The 17,500-nt window shown below is 52.9% G+C and overlaps 2 protein-coding genes across 3 annotated transcripts in view; one reads left to right on the top strand and one right to left on the bottom strand.

The window, feature by feature from the left end:
- The window catches only part of kiaa0930, a 75,747-nt gene that overhangs the window by 20,952 nt on the left and 37,295 nt on the right, over window positions 1–17,500 (bottom strand). For both annotated transcript variants that reach the window (XM_029743886.1, XM_029743887.1), the window contains exons 3-5: window positions 2,868–2,972; window positions 1,552–1,629; window positions 910–1,011 (exon numbers count right to left, since the gene is read on the bottom strand). In XM_029743886.1, coding sequence (XP_029599746.1) covers window positions 910–1,011; window positions 1,552–1,629; window positions 2,868–2,972 — 285 coding nt within the window. The remainder of the gene's footprint in view (window positions 1–909; window positions 1,012–1,551; window positions 1,630–2,867; window positions 2,973–17,500) is intronic.
- LOC115182272 (microfibril-associated glycoprotein 4) overlaps window positions 12,619–17,500 on the top strand; it is a 7,477-nt gene continuing 2,595 nt past the window's right edge. The window contains exons 1-2 of the mRNA XM_029743888.1: window positions 12,619–12,734; window positions 12,896–13,090. Of these exons, the coding sequence (XP_029599748.1) occupies window positions 12,729–12,734; window positions 12,896–13,090 (201 nt within the window). The 5' untranslated portion in view covers window positions 12,619–12,728. The remainder of the gene's footprint in view (window positions 12,735–12,895; window positions 13,091–17,500) is intronic.

Here is a 17,500-nt window from a genome sequence, read left to right as displayed (position 1 = left end):
AGAAAAACCCTTGAATGAGGTGTGTCTAAACTGACTGTTGACTGTTACTGAATATATATATTTTTAAATAATTTAAAATCACAGTATTTTTAGAGTTTATCAGCAGCGCTATTTGGTTGGTCGTTGTTGTCTGAAACAAGTGAGCTTAACACTCTTCAAGAATATGGCCAACATTTTATTGTCATATAAATTGGTCAATTAAATATCAATATAGCATAAAAAAAAAAAAAAAAAATTCAGTATTATTTTTTTCGCGATGCAAATATTGGGTCGCGACAAACAACCTGGTTCCTGAAGCGAAACCAGTTTGAGAACCACTGCGTTAAAATACTGAGTTTTATGTTTACAAAAGTATGTTTTGCCGAGTCATTTAGTTTAGCTGAAAAAAGCTGATACCAGGAAGTTAAAGACCAGTTCAACCACTCTGCCGTTTTATATTTTCACTGTAAAAACAGGAAGTCATTGATTTCCTCCTTCCCAGGAAAAAGCCCTTTGTAACTGACTCCGTCTGCCATGAGGTTAAGACACTAGAATCAGCGGACTGCAGTAGTGCCTTTTAAAATGGGCTGTATTCATTAGTTCGATTCTGGTCTGTTGCAAAACGTTTCAGCAACCGAAACCGTTTAATCTAACGAACCAACGGAAAAAGCAAACAGAGGAAATGGAATGACAAAACGAGGAGGGTTCCTACCCAGAATTTGTCCAATAGAAACTCTCGTTTTCATTGTAAAACGTTTTCCCCCATTTAGAGTAAATGCTTTTCCGGGTTACAACGGAGACTGACTAATGAATATTCAGCTCATCTCCCAGGGGCCCCTATTGGACGCCCCCCCCGCCAGTCAATCACAACCTGTCAGGTTCCTGATTGGGCTGGGGAGGAGGAGGGAGGAGGGCGGTTGTCACGGTTACCTCCTCGAAGTTGTCAATCATGAAGAAGATGTTGGGGTAGCTCATCTTAGACTCCTCCCCTTTACTGTCCATGGCGTGTTTACTTGGCGACGCATACACTTGCTGTGATGAGAGAGACAGAGAGTAAGGGGAAGAGAGAGAGAGAGAGAGAGAGAGAGAGAGAGAGAGAGAGAGAGAGAGAGAGGGACGAGGAGAGAGAGAGAGAGAGAGAGAGAGAGAGAGAGAGAGAGGGACGAGGAGAGAGACGAGGAGCGAGAGAGAGAGAGAGAGAGAGAGAGAGCGAGAGAAAGGGTTAGAGAGCGAGAGAGAAAGGGGGAGAGGGGTGACGAGGAGGAGAGAGAGAGAGAGAAAGCGAGGGAGAGAGAGAGAGAGAGAGAGGGACGAGGAGAGAGAGAGCGAGAGAGAGCGAGGGGAAGAGAGAGAGAGAGAGACGAGGAGAGAGAGAGAGACGAGGAGAGAGAGAGAGAGACGAAGAGAGAGAGAGAGACGAGGAGAGAGAGAGAGAGAGAGAGAGAGAGATAGGGAGAGAGAGAGAGAGAGTGAGAGAGTTAGTGGGTCAGGTTCTGTGGAGGCCCATCTATACACAGCTACATTAGTAAATGTATTCCTATGGGATGTAGTCTGAAGAGTCCTGTCTCTTACCTGAGACTTCTTCCTGTGAATGTGGATGTCTCCTGCATCTGAGCGCGTGCAGACGGCACACGTCACCACGTAGTCCAGCTGGGAGAAAAAAGAGAGAGGTCATGAATTTGGTTTTATCCAACCATATTCTGAACCAGTACTGGGACGGGAGGTGGCCTGTTCAGGGTCGGGCCTGGTTAGTACTGGGACGGGAGGCGGCCTGTTCAGGGTCGGGCCTGGTTAGTACTGGGACGGGAGACGGCCTGTTCAGGGTCGGGCCTGGTTAGTACTGGGACGGGAGACGGCCCGTTCAGGGTCGGGCCTGGTTAGTACTGGGACGGGGTCGGGCCTGGTTAGTACTGGGACGGGAGGCGGCCCGTTCAGGGTCGGGCCTGGTTAGTACTGGGACGGCCTGTTCAGGGTCGGGCCTGGTTAGTACTGGGACGGGATGCGGCCCGTTCAGGGTCGGGGCCCGGTTAGTACTGGGACGGGAGGCGGCCTGTTCAGGGTCGGGCATGGTTAGTACTGGGACGGGGTCGGGCCTGGTTAGTACTGGGACGGGAGGTGGCCCGTTCAGGGTCGGGCCTGGTTAGTACTGGGACGGGAGGTGGCCCGTTCAGGGTCGGGGCCCGGTTAGTACTGGGACGGGAGGCGGCCTGTTCAGGGTCGGGCATGGTTAGTACTGGGACGGGAGGCGGCCCGTTCAGGGTCGGGCCCGGTTAGTACTGGGACGGGAGACGGCCCGTTCAGGGTCGGGCCTGGTTAGTACTGGGACGGGAGACGGCCCGTTCAGGGTCGGGCCTGGTTAGTACTGGGACGGGAGGCGGCCCGTTCAGGGTCGGGCCTGGTTAGTACTGGGACGGGAGACGGCCCGTTCAGGGTCGGGCCTGGTTAGTACTGGGACGGGAGGCGGCCCGTTCAGGGTCGGGCCTGGTTAGTACTGGGACGGCCTGTTCAGGGTCGGGCCTGGTTAGTACTGGGACGGGAGGTGGCCCGTTCAGGGTCGGGGCCCGGTTAGTACTGGGACGGGAGGCGGCCCGTTCAGGGTCGGGCATGGTTAGTACTGGGACGGGAGACGGCCCGTTCAGGGTCGGGCCTGGTTAGTACTGGGACGGGAGGCGGCCCGTTCAGGGTCGGGCCTGGTTAGTACTGGGACGGCCTGTTCAGGGTCGGGCCTGGTTAGTACTGGGACGGGAGGCGGCCCGTTCAGGGTCGGGCCCGGTTAGTACTGGGACGGGAGGCGGCCCGTTCAGGGTCGGGCCCGGTTAGTACTGGGACGGCCCGTTCAGGGTCGGGCCTGGTTAGTACTGGGACGTTGTTGTTGTTGTCATACCAACCTTCATTAAGATCAGATTCAGGTAAACACTCTCCTCCCAGTCGATGTCAGGTTCTCCTAAACCTGGAAGCTTCTTAGAGTCTCTCCTGTACACCTCCACATCTACCTGGAATAAACAAACACATTATGGAATCATATTCCACATCTACCTGGAATAAACAGACACATTATGGAATCATATTCCACCTGGAATATACAGACACATTATAGAATCATATTCCACATCTACCTGGAATAAACAGACACATTATGGAATCATATTCCACCTGGAATATACAGACACATTATGGAATCATATTCCACCTGGAATATACAGACACATTATAGAATCATATTCCACATCTACCTGGAATATACAGACACATTATAGAATCATATTCCACCTGGAATATACAGACACATTATAGAATCATATTCCACCTGGAATATACAGACACATTATAGAATCATATTCCACCTGGAATATACAGACACATTATAGAATCATATTCCACCTCTACCAGGAATATACAGACACATTATAGAATCATATTCCACCTCTACCTGGAATAAACAGACACATTATATAAACATATTCCACCTGGAATATACAGACGCATTATAGAATTATATTCCACCTGGAATATACAGACACATTATAGAATCATATTCCACTTCCACCTGGAATATACAGACACATTATGGAATCATATTGCACTTCCACCTGGAATATACAGACACATTATAGAATCATATTCCACCTCTACCTGGAATATACAGACACATTATAGAATCATATTCCACCTGGAATATACAGACACATTATAGAATCATATTCCACCTGGAATATACAGACACATTATAGAATCATATTCCACTTCCACCTGGAATATACAGACACATTATAGAATCATATTCCACTTCCACCTGGAATATACAGACACATTATAGAATCATATTCCACCTCTACCTGGAATATACAGACACATTATAGAATCAAATTCCACCTGGAATATACAGACACATTATAGAATCATATTCCACCTGGAATATACAGACACATTATAGAATCATATTCCACCTCTACCTGGAATAAACAGACACATTATAGAATCATATTCCACCTCTACCAGGAATATACAGACACATTATAGAATCATATTCCACCTCTACCTGGAATAAAAAGACACATTATATAAACATATTCCACCTGGAATATACAGACACATTATAGAATTATATTTCATTTGGAATATACAGACACATTACAGAATTATATTCCACCTGGAATATACAGACACATTATAGAATCATATCCACATCTACCTGGAATATACAGACACATTATAGAATCATATTCCACTTGGAATATACAGACACATAATAGAATCATATTCCACCTCTACCTGGAATATACAGACACATTATAGAATCATATTCCACCTCTACCAGGAATATAGACACATTATAGAATCATATTCCACCTCTACCTGGAATAAAACAGACACATTATAGAATCATATTCCACCTCTACCTGGAATAAACAAACAAATTATAGAATCATATTCCACCTGGAATATACAGACACATTATAGAATCATATTCCACTTCCACCTGGAATATACAGACACATTATAGAATCATATTCCACCTCCACCTGGAATATACAGACACATAGAATCATATTCCACCTCTACCTGGAATATAGACACATTATAGAATCATATTCCACCTGGAATATAGACACATTATAGAATTATATTCCACCTGGAATATACAGACACATTATAGAATTATATTCCACCTGGAATATACAGACACATTATAGAATTATATTCCACCTGAAATATACAGACACATTATAGAATTATATTCCACCTGGAATATACAGACACATTATAGAATCATATTCCACATCTACCTGGAATATACAGACACATTATAGAATCATATTCCACCTGGAATATACAGACACATAATAGAATCATATTCCACCTCTACCTGGAATATAGACACATTATAGAATCATATTCCACCTGGAATATAGACACATTATAGAATTATATTCCACCTGGAATATACCGACACATTATAGAATTATATTCCACCTGGAATATACAGACACATTATAGAATCATATTCCACATCTACCTGGAATATACAGACACATTATAGAATCATATTCCACCTGGAATATACAGACACATTATAGAATCATATTCCACCTGGAATATACAGACACATAATAGAATCATATTCCACCTCTACCTGGAATATACAGACACATTATAGAATCATATTCCACCTCTACCTGGAATACAGACACATTATAGAATCATATTCCACATCTACCTGGAATATACAGACACATTATAGAATCATATTCCACCTGGAATATACAGACACATAATAGAATCATATTCCACCTCTACCTGGAATATAGACACATTATAGAATCATATTCCACCTGGAATATAGACACATTATAGAATTATATTCCACCTGGAATATACCGACACATTATAGAATTATATTCCACCTGGAATATACAGACACATTATAGAATCATATTCCACATCTACCTGGAATATACAGACACATTATAGAATCATATTCCACCTGGAATATACAGACACATTATAGAATCATATTCCACCTGGAATATACAGACACATAATAGAATCATATTCCACCTCTACCTGGAATATACAGACACATTATAGAATCATATTCCACCTCTACCTGGAATACAGACACATTATAGAATCATATTCCACCTCTACCTGGAATGAACAGACACATTATAGAATCATATTCCACCTCTACTTGGAATATTCAGGCATGACAATTCCACAACACAACACAGCCCATCACTAGAGGAACACTAGTCTCTTTCCTGCTGACTTCCAGTGTGATGCTCATATAGTCCGGCTTTATAGAAACGTCCTGATGCAGCACACAGTGTGTATGTTAAATCAACCTTGGATAAACTCCAGGATAGAGCTCCTTTCCTCAGCTAAATCTCACCCTTCAACGACCCCCAGCCCAGCCACATCCCTCTCTCACACACACACACACACACACACACACACACACACACACACACACACACAGAGAGAGAGAGTAACCAGGAACAGAACCAATACCCAGGTCTCTACTGTTATGCTGTAAACAGGAACAGAACCAATACCCAGGTCTCTACTGTTACGCTGTAACCAGGAACAGAACCGATACCCAGGTCTCTACTGTTATGCTGTAACCAGGAACAGAACCAATACCCAGGTCTCTACTGTTATGCTGTAACCAGGAACAGAACCAATACCCAGGTCTCTACTGTTATGCTGTAACCAGGAACAGAACCAATACCCAGGTCTCTACTGTTATGCTGTAACCAGGAACAGAACCAATACCCAGGTCTCTACTGTTATGCTGTAACCAGGAACAGAACCAATACCCAGGTCTCTACTGTTATGCTGTAACCAGGATCAGAACCAATACCCAGGTCTCTACTGTTATGCTGTAACCAGGAACATAACCAATACCCAGGTCTCTACTGTTATGCTGTAACCAGGAACAGAACCAATACCCAGGTCTCTACTGTTATGCTGTAACCAGGATCAGAACCAATACCCAGGTCTCTACTGTTACGCTGTAACCAGGAACAGAAACAATACCCAGGTCTCTACTGTTACGCTGTAACCAGGAACAGAACCAATACCCAGGTCTCTACTGTTATGCTGTAACCAGGAACAGAACCAATACCCAGGTCTCTACTGTTACGCTGTAACCAGGAACAGAACCAATACCCAGGTCTCTACTGTTATGCTGTAACCAGGAACAGAACCAATACCCAGGTCTCTACTGTTATGCTGTAACCAGGAACAGAGTGACGTATCACTCAGGGAGCGCCAAGATCACTATCAGGGGTTGCTATAGTTATGGTCGAAGGTGGCGTGTTTGTAAGTGTGTGTGTGTGTGTGTGTGTGTGTGTGTGTGTGTGTAAAACGTAGAGATACTGTAGATGGGAGAACTCATCTTTGTATCTTATCCAATATAGCGTCTGACAGCATCGGCTGCGCCATTGAGGCAATCGCCATTTTGTAGTCAAATTTTCTTCTTCACGATTGGCTGAACCCTCATGATAACCCGGTTTGACATGAGTCCAACAGGGTCACCAAGAGGAATCAACCCATGAAGTTGGAAGTCCCACCCAGTTGACTATATAAAATGGTGGAAGCCTTCAGTGGTGCTGCCCATGTTAATACCACCTTCTGGCCACTAGAGGCCTCTATCATTCTCTATGGTGTGTTCATTCTCTATGGTGTGTAAGGACTTAATACTGCCTTCTGGCCACTAGAGGCCTCTATCATTCTCTATGGTGTGTAAGGCCTTAATACCGCCTTCTGGCCACTAGAGGCCTCTATCATTCTCTATGGTGTGTGTGTGTGTGTGTGTTTAAGGCCTTAATATTGCTTTCTGGCCACTAGAGGCCTCTATCATTCTCTATGGTGTGTAAGGCCTTAATACCACCTTCTGGCCACTAGATGCCTCTATCATTCTCTATAGTGTGTAAGGACTTAATACCACCTTCTGGCCATTAGAGACCTCTATGGTGTGTGTATAAGGGGCCACTAGAGACCTCTATCATTCTCTATGGTGTGTAAGGCCTTAATACCGCCTTCTGGCCACTAGAGGCCTCTATCATTCTCTATTGTGTGTAAGGACTCAATACCACCTTCTGGCCACTAGAGGCCTCTATCATTCACTATGGTGTATAAGGATTTAATACCACCTTCTGGCCACTAGAGACCTCTATCATTCTCTATGGTGTGTGGAAGGACTTAATGCCACAAGAGGCCTCTATCATTCTCTATGGTGTGTAAGGCCTACCTGACTAAGAACATGCAAGTGGTACCCCATAAATATTTAATATTCTATAATTATAACTGAGAGTCACTGAATTAGCCATGTCATCTACAATTTGTTTGGGGTAAGTTAGTCTCGCCAGCTATCTGACGAGTCAAGAACAGAAAGGGGCGGCAGCGTAGCCTAGTGGTTAGAGCGTTGGACTAGTAACCGAAAGGTTGCATGATCGAATCCCCGAGATGACAAGGTAAAAATCTGTCCTTCTGCCCCTGAACAGCCTAAATAAGAATTTGTTCTTAACTGACTTGTCTAGTTAAATTTTAAAAAAGAGATTTGCAGAGTACATATACATTTTTAATTTTAAAAAATTCAAAATGTTGGAAACAGCGTCAGGATGTTTAGAAACTGAAGCTAAGACCCCCTTGAGGAGAACGTTAAAATCATACCGTCTACCTTCCTTCTCCTACTGCATCTGTTAACAGCCTTTATGGAGACGAACGGACTGGGAACCTGACGGAGGGGAAACGGGACCGCGATAGGGAACCTGACGGGAGGGAAACGGGACCGCGATAGGGGAACCTGACGGGAGGGAAACGGGACCGCGACAGGGGAACCTGACGGAGGGGAAACGGGACCGCGATAGGGAACCTGACGGGAGGGAAACGGGACCGCGATAGGGAACCTGACGGAGGGGGAAACGGGACCGCGATAGGGAACCTGACGGGAGGGAAACGGGACTGCGATAGGGAACCTGACGGGAGGGAAACGGGACCGCGATAGGGAACCTGACGGGAGGGAAACGGGACCGCGATAGGGAACCTGACGGGAGGGAAACGGGACAGCGATAGGGAACCTGACGGGAGGGAAACGGGACCGCGATAGGGAACCTGACGGGAGGGAAAACGGGACCGCGATAGGGAACCTGACGGGAGGGAAACGGGACCGCGACAGGGAACCTGACGAGGGAAACGGGACGGCGACAGGGAACCTGACGGAGGGGAAACGGGACCGCGACAGGGAACCTGACGGGAGGGGAAACGGGACCGCGATAGGGAACCTGACGGAGGGGGAAACGGGACCGCGATAGGGAACCTGACGGGAAGGAAACGGGACCGCGATAGGGAACCTGACGGAGGGAAACGGGACCGCGATAGGGAACCTGACGGGAGGGAAACGGGATCGCGATAGGGAACCTGACGGGAGGGAAAACGGGACCGCGATAGGGAACCTGACGGGAGGGAAACGGGACCGCGATAGGGAACCTGACGGGAGGGAAACGGGACCGCGATAGGGAACCTGACGGGAGGGAAACGGGACCGCGATAGGGAAGCTGACGGGAGGGAAACGGGACCGCGACAGGGAACCTGACGGGAGGGAAACGGGACCGCGACAGGGAACCTGACGGGAGGGAAACGGGACCGCGATAGGGAACCTGACGGAGGGGAAACGAGACCGCGATAGGGAACCTGACGGAGGGGAAACGGACCGCGACAGGGAACCTGACGGAGGGGAAACGGACCGCGACAGGGAACCTGACGGGAGGGAAACGGGACCGCGACAAGGAACCTGACAGAGGGGAAACGGGACCGCGATAGGGAACCTGACGAGAGGGAAAGGGACCGACCGCAATAGGGAACCTGACGGAGGGAAACGGGACCGCGATATGGAAGCTGACGGGAGGGAAACGGGACCGCGATAGGGAAGCTGACGGGAGGGAAACGGGACCGCGATAGGGAACCTGACGGGAGGGAAACGGGACCGCGATAGGGAACCTGACGGGAGGGAAACGGGACCGCGATAGAGAACCTGACGGGAGGGAAAGGGGACCGCGATAGGGAACCTGACGGGAGGGAAACGGGACCGCGATAGGGAAGCTGACGGGAGGGAAAGGGGACCGCGATAGGGAACCTGACGGGAGGGAAACGGGACCGCGATAGGGAAGCTGACGGGAGGGAAACGGGACCGCGACAGGGAACCTGACGGGAGGGAAACGGGACCGCGACAGGGAACCTGACGGGAGGGAAACGGACCGTGATAGGGAACCTGACGGGAGGGAAACGGACCGCGATAGGGAACCTGACGGAGGGGAAACGGGACCGCGATAGGGAACCTGACGGAGGGGAAACGGACCGCGACAGGGAACCTGACGGAGGGGAAACGGGACCGCGATAAGGAACCTGACGGGAGGGAAAGGGACCGCGATAGGGAACCTGACGGGAGGGAAACGGGACCGCGATAGGGAACCTGACGGGAGGGAAAGGGACCGACCGCAATAGGGAACCTGACGGAGGGAAATGGGACCGCGATATGGAAGCTGACGGGAGGGAAACGGGACCGCGATAGGGAAGCTGACGGGAGGGAAACGGGACCGCGATAGGGAACCTGACGGAGGGGAAACGGGACCGCGATAGGGAACCTGACGGAGGGGAAACGGACCGCGACAGGGAACCTGACGGAGGGGAAATGGGACCGGGAAACAGGACCGCGATAGGGAACCTGACGGGAAGGAAACGGGACCGCGATAGGGAATCCTGACGGGAGGGAAACGGGACCGCGACAGGGAACCTGACGGGAGGGAAACGGACCGTGATAGGGAACCTGACGGGAGGGAAACGGGACCGCGATAGGGAACCTGACGGAGGGGAAACGAGACCGCGATAGGGAACCTGACGGAGGGGAAACGGACCGCGACAGGGAACCTGACGGAGGGGAAACGGACCGCGACAGGGAACCTGACGGGAGGAAAACGGGACCGCGACAAGGAACCTGACAGAGGGGAAACGGGACCGCGATAGGGAACCTGACGAGAGGGAAAGGGACCGACCGCAATAGGGAACCTGACGGAGGGAAACGGGACCGCGATATGGAAGCTGACGGGAGGGAAACGGGACCGCGATAGGGAAGCTGACGGGAGGGAAACGGGACCGCGATAGGGAACCTGACGGGAGGGAAACGGGACCGCGATAGGGAACCTGACGGGAGGGAAACGGGACCGCGATAGGGAACCTGACGGGAGGGAAAGGGGACCGCGATAGGGAACCTGACGGGAGGGAAACGGGACCGCGATAGGGAAGCTGACGGGAGGGAAAGGGGACCGCGATAGGGAACCTGACGGGAGGGAAACGGGACCGCGATAGGGAAGCTGACGGGAGGGAAACGGGACCGCGACAGGGAACCTGACGGGAGGGAAACGGGACCGCGACAGGGAACCTGACGGGAGGGAAACGGACCGTGATAGGGAACCTGACGGGAGGGAAACGGACCGCGATAGGGAACCTGACGGAGGGGAAACGGGACCGCGATAGGGAACCTGACGGAGGGGAAACGGACCGCGACAGGGAACCTGACGGAGGGGAAACGGGACCGCGATAAGGAACCTGACGGGAGGGAAAGGGACCGCGATAGGGAACCTGACGGGAGGGAAACGGGACCGCGATAGGGAACCTGACGGGAGGGAAAGGGACCGACCGCAATAGGGAACCTGACGGAGGGAAATGGGACCGCGATATGGAAGCTGACGGGAGGGAAACGGGACCGCGATATGGAAGCTGACGGGAGGGAAACGGGACCGCGATAGGGAACCTGACGGAGGGGAAACGGACCGCGATAGGGAACCTGACGGAGGGGAAACGGACCGCGACAGGGAACCTGACGGAGGGGAAATGGGACCGGGAAACAGGACCGCGATAGGGAACCTGACGGGAAGGAAACGGGACCGCGATAGGGAATCCTGACGGGAGGGAAACGGGACCGCGACAGGGAACCTGACGGGAGGGAAACGGACCGTTATAGGGAACCTGACGGGAGGGAAACGGACCGCGATAGGGAACCTGACGGAGGGGAAACGGGACCGCGATAGGGAACCTGACGGAGGGGAAACGGACCGCGACAGGGAACCTGACGGAGGGGAAACGGGACCGCGATAGGGAACCTGACGGGAGGGAAAGGGACCGCGATAGGGAACCTGACGGGAGGGAAACGGGACCGCGATAGGGAACCTGACGGGAGGGAAAGGGACCGACCGCAATAGGGAACCTGACGGAGGGAAATGGGACCGCGATATGGAAGCTGACGGGAGGGAAACGGGACCGCGATAGGGAAGCTGACGGGAGGGAAACGGACCGCGATAGGGACCTGACGGAGGGGAAACGGGACCGCGATAGGGAACCTGACGGAGGGGAAACGGACCGCGACAGGGAACCTGACGGAGGGGAAATGGGACCGGGAAACAGGACCGCGATAGGGAACCTGACGGGAAGGAAACGGGACCGCGATAGGGAATCCTGACGGGAGGGAAACGGGACCGCGATAGGGAACCTGACAGGAGGGAAACGGGACCGCGATAGGGAAATCTGACGGGAGGGAAACGGGACCGCGATAGGGAAATCTGACGGGAGGGAAACGGGACCGCGATAGGGAACCTGACGGAGGGGAAACGGGACCGCGATAGGGAACCTGACTGAGGGGAAACGGGACCGCGATAGGGAACCTGACGGGAGGGAAACGGGACCGCGATAGGGAACCTGACGGGAGGGAAACGGGACCGCGATAGGGAAATCTGACGGGAGGGAAACGGGACCGCGATAGGGAAATCTGACAGGAGGGAAACGGGACCGAGATAGGGAACCTGACGGGAGGGAAACGGGACCGCGATAGGGAACCTGGCGGGAGGGAAACGGGACCGTGTAAACAACATTCAACAATTGACTAAGAAAATATGAGCAGAAAGGTAGAGTCCACGCCTGTTTTGGTTTAACACAGAGACAACAGACTACATGGACAGAAGAACAACTGGCTTTAAAAAGACAAGAGTCCAGGGAATTACAGAAGTGGAAATGTCCATATTGTGAAATCGTGTTTTTCCCCCCCCCCCCCCGATAATAAAAATCAGCCAATCACGATGAACCCACCCCTTCTAAAAAGTACACAAAGGACGGATAACTGTCACAGTCACATTATTTGCTTGTCCGGCTGAAAACCAACTGGGAAAAAGCCTCGACTGCTTACCGATCCAACAATGAATGTGAGTTTTAGGCTACATTTTACAACGGCATAAATGTACCACTAAAGACTGTTATATATAACCAGACCTGCATTTCCATATATTGAGCAGAAAATGAAAACATAGAATTACATAAAAGAAGATAATTTAATAGGCTCTCTCTGTGATATCCCATGTTTCAGACCCTGAAGTTCCTCCATGTGTTGCTGCTGTCAGTAACAGTTCATTCTAAAGGCTTGATGTTCCAGCCTCTGGACTGTGCTGATATCTACAACGACGGATCCAAGACCAGCGGCGTCTACAGGATCTACCCGGCTGGACCCAACTCTCCTCGCTACGTCTACTGTGATATGGACACCGACGGAGGGAAATGGACTGTGAGTAGGCTACCTGGTAGGGAACTATTTAACAGAGTACATAACCAGTGTTCAGATCACACTAGAGTCAGCCTCGACGCCGCCGGACCACACTAGAGTCAGCCTCGACGCCTCCGGACCACACTAGAGTCAGCCTCGACCCCTCCAGACCACACTAGAGTCAGCCTCGACCCCTCCAGACCACACTAGAGTCAGCCTCGACGCCTCCAGACCACACTAGAGTCAGCCTCGACCCCTCCAGACCACACTAGAGTCAGCCTCGACCCCTCCAGACCACACTAGTCAGCCTCGACGCCTCCAGACCACACTAGAGTCAGCCCCTCCAGACCACACTAGAGTCAGCCTCGACCCCTCCGGACCACACTAGAGTCAGCCTCGACCCCTCCAGACCACACTAGAGTCAGCCCCTCTAGACCACACTAGAGTCAGCCCCTCCAGACCACACTAGAGTCAGCCTCGACCCCTCCAGACCACACTAGAGTCAGCCTCGACCCCTCCAGACCACACTAGTCAGCCTCGACCCCTCCAGACCACACTAGAGTCAGCCTCGACGCCTCCAGACCACACTAAAGTCAGCCTCGACCCCTCCAGACCAAACTAGAGTCAGCCCCTCCAGACCACACTAGAGTCAGCCTCGACCCCTCCAGACCACACTAGAGTCAGCCTCGACCCCTCCAGACCACACTAGTCAGCCTCGACGCCTCCAGACCACACTAGAGTCAGCCTCGACCCCTCCAGACCACACTAGTCAGCCTCGACCCCTCCAGACCACACTAGAGTCAGCCTCGACGCCTCCAGACCACACTAGAGTCAGCCCCTCCAGACCACACTAGTCAGCCTCGACCCCTCCAGACCACACTAGAGTCAGCCTCGACCCCTCCAGACCACACTAGAGTCAGTCTCGACGCCTCCAGACCACACTAGAGTCAGCCTCACCCCTCCAGACCATACTAGAGTCAGCCTCGACCCCTACAGACCACACTAGAGTCAGCCTCGACCCCTCCAGACCACACTAGAGTCAGCCTCGACCCCTCCAGACCACACTAGAGTCAGCCTCTCCGGACCACACTAGAGTCAGCCTCTCCGGACCACACTAGAGTCAGCCTCGACCCCTCCAGACCACACTAGAGTCAGCCTCGACCCCTCCAGACCACACTAGTCAGCCTCGACCCCCTCAGACCACACTAGAGTCAGCCTCGACCCCTCCAGACCACACTAGAGTCAGCCTCGACCCCTCCAGACCACACTAGAGTCAGCCTCGACCCCTCCAGACCACACTAGAGTCAGCCTCGACCCCTCCAGACCACACTAGAGTCAGCCTCGACCCCTCCAGACCACACTAGAGTCAGTCTCGACCCCTCCAGACCACACTAGAGTCAGCCTCTCCGGACCACACTAGAGTCAGCCTCGACCCCTCCAGACCATACTAGAGTCAGCCTCGACCCCTCCAGACCACACTAGTCAGCCTCGACCCCTCCAGACCACACTAGTCAGCCTCAACGCCTCCAGACCACACTAGAGTCAGCCTCGACGCCTCCAGACCATACTAGAGTCAGCCTCGACCCCTCCAGACCACACTAGAGTCAGCCTCGACCCCTCCAGACCACACTAGAGTCAGCCCCTCCAGACCACACTAGAGTCAGCCTCGACCCCTCCAGACCACACTAGAGTCAGCCTCGACGCCTCCAGACCACACTAGAGTCAGCCTCGACGCCTCCAGACCACACTAGAGTCAGCCTCGACCCCTCCAGACCACACTAGAGTCAGCCTCACCCCTCCAGACCACACTAGAGTCAGCCTCACCCCTCCAGACCACACTAGAGTCAGCCTCGACCCCTCCAGACCACACTAGAGTCAGCCTCGACCCCTCCAGACCACACTAGTCAGCCTCGACGCCTCCAGACCACACTAGAGTCAGCCCCTCCAGACCACACTAGAGTCAGCCTCGACGCCTCCAGACCAAACTAGAGTAAGCCTCGACGCCTCCAGACCACACTAGAGTCAGCCTCGACCCCTCCAGACCACACTAGAGTCAGCCTCGACGCCTCCAGACCACACTAGAGTCAGCCTCGACCCCTCCAGACCACACTAGAGTCAGCCCCTCCAGACCACACTAGAGTCAGCCTCGACGCCTCCAGACCACACTAGAGTCAGTCTCGACCCCTCCAGACCACAGAGTCAGCCTCGACCCCTCCAGACCACAGAGTCAGCCTCGACGCCTCCAGACCACACTAGAGTCAGCCTCGACGCCTCCAGACCACACTAGAGTCAGCCTCGACGCCTCCAGACCACACTAGAGTCAGCCTCGACGCCTCTAGACCACACTAGAGTCAGCCCCTCCAGACCACACTAGAGTCATCCTCGACGCCTCCGGACCACACTAGAGTCAGCCTCGACGCCTCTAGACCACACTAGAGTCAGCCCCTCCAGACCACACTAGAGTCAGCCTCGACGCCTCCAGACCACACTAGAGTCAGCCTCACCCCTCCAGACCATACTAGAGTCAGCCTCGACCCCTCCAGACCACACTAGAGTCAGCCCCTCCAGACCACACTAGAGTCAGCCTCGACCCCTCCAGACCACACTAGAGTCAGCCTCGACCCCTCCAGACCACACTAGAGTCAGCCTCGACGCCTCCAGACCACACTAGAGTCAGTCCTCGACCCCTCCAGACCACACTAGAGTCAGCCTCGACGCCTCCAGACCATACTAGAGTCAGCCTCGACCCCTCCAGACCACACTAGAGTCAGCCTCGACCCCTCCAGACCACACTAGAGTCAGCCTCGACGCCTCCAGACCACACTAGAGTCAGCCTCGACGCCTCCAGACCACACTAGTCAGCCTCACGCCTCCAGACCACACTAGATCAGCCTCGACCCTCCAGACCACACTAGAGTCAGCCCCTCCAGACCACACTAGAGTCAGCCTCGACCCCTCCAGACCACACTAGAGTCAGCCCTCGACCCTTCCAGACCACACTAGAGTCAGCCTCTCCGGACCACACTAGTCAGCCTCGACCCTCCAGACCCACACTAGAGTCAGCCTCGACCCCTCCAACCACACTAGTCGCCTCGCCCCCCCCAGACCACACTAGTCAGCCTCGACCCCTCCAGACCACACTAGAGTCAGCCTCGACCCCATCCAGACACACTAGAGTCAGCCTCGACCCCTCCAGACCACACTAGAGTCAGCCTCGGACCCCTCCAGACCACACTAGAGTCAGCCTCAACCCCTCCAGACCACACTAGAGTCAGCCTCAGACCCCTCCAGACCACACTAGAGTCAGTCTCGACCCTCCAGACCACACTAGAGTCAGCCTCGACCCCTCCAGACCACACTAGAGTCAGCCTCGACCCCTCCAGACCATACTAGAGTCAGCCTCGACCCCTCCAGACCACACTAGTCAGCCTCGACCCCTCCAGACCACACTAGAGTCAGCCTCGACCCCTCCAGACCACACTAGAGTCAGCCTCGACCCCTCCAGACCACACTAGAGTCAGCCCCTCCAGACCACACTAGAGTCAGCCTCGACCCCTCCAGACCACACTAGAGTCAGCCTCGACCCCTCCAGACCACACTAGAGTCAGCCTCGACGCCTCCAGACCACACTAGAGTCAGCCTCGACCCCTCCAGACCACACTAGAGTCAGCCCCTCCAGACCATACTAGAGTCAGCCTCGACGCCTCCAGACCACACTAGTCAGCCTCGACCCCTCCAGACCACACTAGTCAGCCTCGACCCCTCCAGACCACACTAGAGTCAGCCTCGACCCCTCCATACCACACTAGAGTCAGCCTCACCCCTCCAGACCACACTAGAGTCATCCTCACCCCTCCAGACCACACTAGAAGTCAGCCTCGACCCCTCCAGACCACACTAGAGTCAGCCTCGACCCCTCCAGACCACACTAGAGTCAGCCTCGACGCCTCCAGACCACACTAGAGTCAGCCCCTCCAGACCACACTAGAGTCAGCCTCAACGCCTCCAGACCACACTAGAATCAGCCTCGACGCCTCCAGACCACACTAGAGTCAGCCTCGACCCCTCCAGACCACACTAGAGTCAGCCTCGACGCCTCCAGACCACACTAGAGTCAGCCTCGACGCCTCCAGACCACACTAGAGTCAGCCTCAGACCCCTCCAGACCACACTAGAGTCAGCCCCTCCAGACGCACACTAGAGTCAGCCTCGACGCCTCCAGACCACACTAGAGTCAGTCTCGACCCTCCAACCACAAGAGTCAGCCTCGACCCCTCCAGACCACACTAGATCAGCCTCGACGCCTCCAGACCACACTAGAGTCAGCCTCGAGCCTCCAGACCAACTAGAGTCAGCCTCGACGCCTCTAGACCACACTAGAGTCAGCCCCTCCAGACCACACTAAGTCAGCCTGGACGCCTCCAGACCACA

This window comes from Salmo trutta, unplaced genomic scaffold (assembly GCF_901001165.1).
Source record: "Salmo trutta unplaced genomic scaffold, fSalTru1.1, whole genome shotgun sequence".
Classification (NCBI taxonomy): domain Eukaryota; kingdom Metazoa; phylum Chordata; class Actinopteri; order Salmoniformes; family Salmonidae; genus Salmo; species Salmo trutta.
The sequence above is the reverse complement of the archived record's forward strand: the minus strand, read 5'-3'. Positions and strand labels throughout refer to the sequence as shown.